General features: G+C 56.6%; 1 protein-coding gene across 1 annotated transcript; it reads right to left on the bottom strand.

Annotated features, from left to right (window-relative positions):
- Positions 1-1130: 1130 nt before the first annotated feature.
- On the bottom strand, positions 1131-3922 carry LOC119090568 (PE-PGRS family protein PE_PGRS26). Its single transcript, XM_037213394.1, has 3 exons — positions 3857-3922; positions 2827-3516; positions 1131-1705 (listed from the first exon to the last, which is right to left on the bottom strand). Exons 1-3 carry the CDS (start codon positions 3911-3913, stop codon positions 1487-1489), a joined length of 966 nt encoding a protein of 321 aa, XP_037069289.1. The 5' UTR covers positions 3914-3922; the 3' UTR covers positions 1131-1486.
- Positions 3923-4524: the final 602 nt, after the last annotated feature.

Here is a 4524-nt window from a genome sequence, read left to right as displayed (position 1 = left end):
CACACGTATCACACGGCTCGTGATATAACCGTCACACTGAGCCCTGGTGTTTCTCAATGCAGAAAGACGCAGAAACACAGCGCAATCAAGACAACATTCGACGTACGAGTAGGGATGGGATTATGGTGCCAATTGGGACCGACAGGGTAGTCCGCGCTCTCGCGTTTGCATTCTCAAGACACACGCATGACAGAAAATGACAATAAAAATATCTTCTGATCGCAACCTTTCATTCTAGAAATTTGGGGCATGAAAGTCACCTTGACGACGTCTCCAGCACCTCAAACAGCTGGGAAAGTTATGCGTTACGTCCAACCTCAAAAGTGATAAAAACTCACACACGCTGGGATGTTTGCATCCGCCATCTGCTTTAGCAGTCACATGATACTGATTACATGATACTGATCACATGCTACTGATCACACCGCTCGCTATCATCCAACGCTTGAGACCGCACACAGACGCCCGCCATTCACAAGCGGACGCCGTGTACAGGAGACCCCCTGGCCAGGCGTGGGCACCGCCGGCCGCGCGCTCGCCGCGCACCAATGCCGCCCGGACTGATCGGCCGGGACGTCTGGTGCCACTCACTGACTTATGTGCAGCGCTATCACTGAGACGAGCCGCGCCACACCTGCGCCTCGTGTCAAAGTGACGCTGCTGCAGTCTATCACAGGCGCCCCGTGACAATGACGCCGGCGCTGACTCATCCCGCACGCTGCTGACCTCCGCAGGGACACGCCAGCTGATTGTGGAGCTGGCAGTTGCAGGCAGAGCGTTGCAGACGCCCACCTCACGGCTGTCTCTGCTGTCCATTCTGCGTCTCTTGCTCTCTCTGGGCTTTACAATCGCATGCCCGTTCAGAAGATGCCCGTTTAGATGACGTCCGATCAGAAGAGTTCATTCAGAAGACGTCCGCTCAGAGGATGTCCGTGCAAAGGACGTCCGCCCAGAAGACGTCCAATCAGAAGACGTCCGTTCCGAGGGCGTCCGCTCAAAGGACGTCCGCTCAGAGGACGTCCGCTCAGAGGACGTCCGCTCAGAGGACGTCCGCTCAGAGGACGTCCGCCCAGAGGACGTCCGCCCAGAGGACGTCCGCTCAGAGGACGTCCGTTCGGAAGACGTCCATTCAGAAGTCAACGTAAGCGGGGCTATCCGTGACCCGAAGCTGGCACAGGGACCCCACCGTTGCGGTAACGTATGGCAGGTGCCAACATCGCGCTCCACTCATCTCGATCTCTGACTCCAGCTCAGAGTAACTGGGCATGGGAGTCCCGGGTACCCTGGTGAACTCGCGCTGAACCCCAGATAACCCCCTCTCCCCATGAGTCATGCACTGCCCTTGCCTTATGTTCTGATGACGCATGCATTGACCTTTGACCAGCCCTAATGGGCGGAAACCTGCTTCTGGTTACCTCACACCTGACCCAAACTGGCCACCGATCTCTCGAGACTGCCCCCAGACTGGCCCCTGATGACTTCAGACCTAATCTCGACCCTGAAGCAGAGCAGGCTCCGCTTCCTTCAGAAGGGACCACAAGACCAGCGCCAGCGACCTCCGCGTGCGGGCTCCGTGCGTCTCGAACACCACCTCATGGCCGATGACGTTCTCCTTCACCTCGAAGCGGTTCGGCTGGGTGCGCACGATGCTGTACGTGTAGGCCGGGCCTTCGAAGTTGAAGAGGCTGGCACTGCTAGCGGCCCCCTGTCCAAGACCGCGGGACGGTTATCGTCTGACGGTAACACATCGGCCGGTGCGGGGCGGAGGTCAGCTGGTCCCCAGAGTGACGCAGAGAAGACGAAATATAGCCCTCTGCATGGACCGGTCTTGGCCTTGGGACAGGACGGCCGCGATAGAGATCGGCAGTCAACGATACATAGTCAAGTGGGTGGTTGCAACACGGCTAGCACATTTTGGTGCGTCTGCTCGGAATAGTCAACTTAGATGCACTTTGTTTCCTGAGAAGAAGCGTCTAGAAATCCCACAACACCCAGCAGTGCTTCGCTCAACTAACACAGCAAATGTCGGATACGCGACGGCATGAACGATTTGAACAATTATCAGTTATCGAACTGAATTTAGCCAAAGAACGCCCCAAGGGATCCAATAGCGGTGTACCACAGTCACATGAGCATGCCCTCCACCACTGCTAACTGTTCAAATGTTAACTGCCTTAAATAGGGCGACGCCGACAGTCTGGATCAAAACAATGCCGGTTCAGCTGATGTTTGGTCCTCTTTCCCGGAGATGCCCGACAATAACCGTGGCCCAAATGTAAACAAAACTTCAGCTGACACGGTCAACTGTCATAGCTGCCGAAACTCTAAACTAATTTCTGATAAAGATCATGTCACGCCTCGTTTTCTATTTATAAATTGGTACATTTTTAACTTTCTCAGCTTAATGCTATTTGATGTAAGCTACATTTTTGCAAAATGACCACCCGGTAAACGTAAGCTGGCCAAAAAATGAATGCAACCAAAACATCACCTGACAAGGTCAGGCGACGTCTTGTACAAATCGCAACACTGTACTCTGTGTTGGCACAATTCGCCAATCTTACTTTTCTCTGCCAAATTTGATGTTATGTCAGCTAATCAGTCCTCAAATGTCATTTGGAAAGCGGCTTCAGCTCGGCTTTACGTAGTGTTTCAATTGCCTTAGCCTCAAGTCGACACGGCGGCACTTGTCATTACCGAAAAAATCACATGTCAGTAGTTGGAACACATAAGCTGATCATCCTAGGCAGTCCTTTCATCACAATAACGAGATGTAGGCGGCGGGCATTATGTTCGCATGTTAAACACAGCTATCGTTGTTCTTACCTGAGACTGGGCGGAGTCTTGTTGCAGTTCGCCCTCCCCTTGCGCTGTGCCCAGCTGGTCTCCCGACGAGCCCGTCTCCTCCAAGGAGCTTGTCTCTGCCGGTGTCCCAGCCGTTCCTCCCAGCCCGCCCGCGGTTCCATCGCCTGCAGAACCTCCTCCACCGCCGATTCCGTCACTACCCCCGGTGCCTCCACTACCTCCTGTGCCTCCACTGCCTGCGGTGCCTCCACTGCTCCCGGTGCCTCCACTACCCCCGGCGCCTCCACTACCCCCGGCGCCTCCACTGCCTGCGGTGCCTTCACTGCCTGCGGTGCCTTCACTGTCCGCGTCGCCTCCACCGCTTCCGTCACCATTTCCAGCACCTCCTCCATTGTCTTCAACACCCTCTCCTCCTCCAGCGGCGCCCTCGGCTCCACCGCCGACTCCCGCAAGCGACGCGTCGGACTCCGCCTGGCGGCCGGCGTAGGAGCTGGGGTCGGGCGGTGGCGGCGCGAAGGCGGGCGTCACCTGCATGCCGGTGATGACGAAGCCGCTGTCGCCCTCCACGCGGTAGCTGATCTTGCGCAGGTCGCCCCTGGGGTCGACCAGCTGGAAGCTGCCAACGACCACGGCGGTCTCGTCGCGCTCTTCATAGTGCGACTTCTGGTCTCCGGTCTCTGGCACGTCCACGCTGTACTCGTACCGGTACGGCTGCGGAGGTGCACGAATGACGTCAAACCCGGGCCGCGACGTCACGCGAGAAGGGCAAGGTTGGATGAGATGGGATGAGCTCGCCGTGGATAACAGCTGGAGATGTTGGAAATGCTCTAAATTTTTAGTGTTGCGTTTTCACTCCACTGTATACCGCGAGATGGCGATCGTGCACAGTTCAGCACACTAACGCCGGGAATGCCAGCAAGAAAAAATAGTTAAATTGGATAGAAAATATTGTGTCATTTTGAGAAATTTAGCCATTACCAGGCAGTCTGCCTCGTTCGGCGCCGAATAATCGGTCAGAGCGCGCGCTTGCGTCAGTCATCACGGCACTCACCGTAAAGACGACACCATCATCCAGCGGCGCGGCCACAGCCGCCGCCAGCGCCGTCATCCAAAGTAGTAGCTGTCGAAAACATCGCGAGTCACTCAGAGGCACACCGCCAGCAGGTCGGAAAGAGGAACAGGGCACACCACCGGTGGGTCGGAAAGAGGAACGCGGCACATCGCCGGGAGGTCGGAGAGACGAGCGCGGCACACCACCCGTAGGTTGGAGAAACAAACGCGGCACACCGCCAGCAGGGCGGAGAGAAAAACGCGGCACACCACCGGTAGGTCGGAGGGAGAAACGCGGCACACCACTGGTAGGTCGAAGAGAAGAACGCGGCACACCAGCGGTAGGTCGGAGGGAGAAACGCGGCACACCACTGGCAGGTCGGAGAGAAGAACGCGGCACACCAGCGATGGGTCGGAGGGAGAAACGCGGCACACCACTGGCAGGTCGGAGAGAAGAACGCGGCACACCACCAGCGGGCCGGAGGGAGGACGCGGCACACAAGTTGTGGAATGGATGCGTTGATGGTCTGTAGTGCACGCGCTGATGTAACATAGCGCAATGTTCTGCTTTGCAAATAGATAAAGTAAGGTAACTGGGATTTGGTTTGAGAACCACAGGCCTGCAGTGTCCACATGTCTGGAAGGAGTGCTGGCATTACGAAACGCTAC

Source organism: Pollicipes pollicipes, unplaced genomic scaffold, assembly GCF_011947565.3.
Source record: "Pollicipes pollicipes isolate AB1234 unplaced genomic scaffold, Ppol_2.1 Scaffold_3087;HRSCAF=3621_pilon_pilon_pilon, whole genome shotgun sequence".
Lineage (NCBI taxonomy): Eukaryota > Metazoa > Arthropoda > Thecostraca > Pollicipedomorpha > Pollicipedidae > Pollicipes > Pollicipes pollicipes.
Note: the sequence above shows the minus strand (reverse complement) of the source record. Positions and strands in the feature narration are given on the sequence as shown.

Excerpts from the sequence above, each read along its gene's own strand:
- LOC119090568 (XM_037213394.1), bottom strand. The coding sequence starts at position 3,913 with ATGACGGCGCTGGCGGCGGCTGTGGCCGCGCCGCTGGATGATGGTGTC. Across the intron at positions 3,517-3,856 it reads ATGATGGTGTCGTCTTTACG|CCGTACCGGTACGAGTACAG; the intron begins GTGAGTGCCGTG and ends GCACCTCCGCAG. Across the intron at positions 1,706-2,826 it reads AAGACTCCGCCCAGTCTCAG|GGGGCCGCTAGCAGTGCCAG; the intron begins GTAAGAACAACG and ends GGTCTTGGACAG.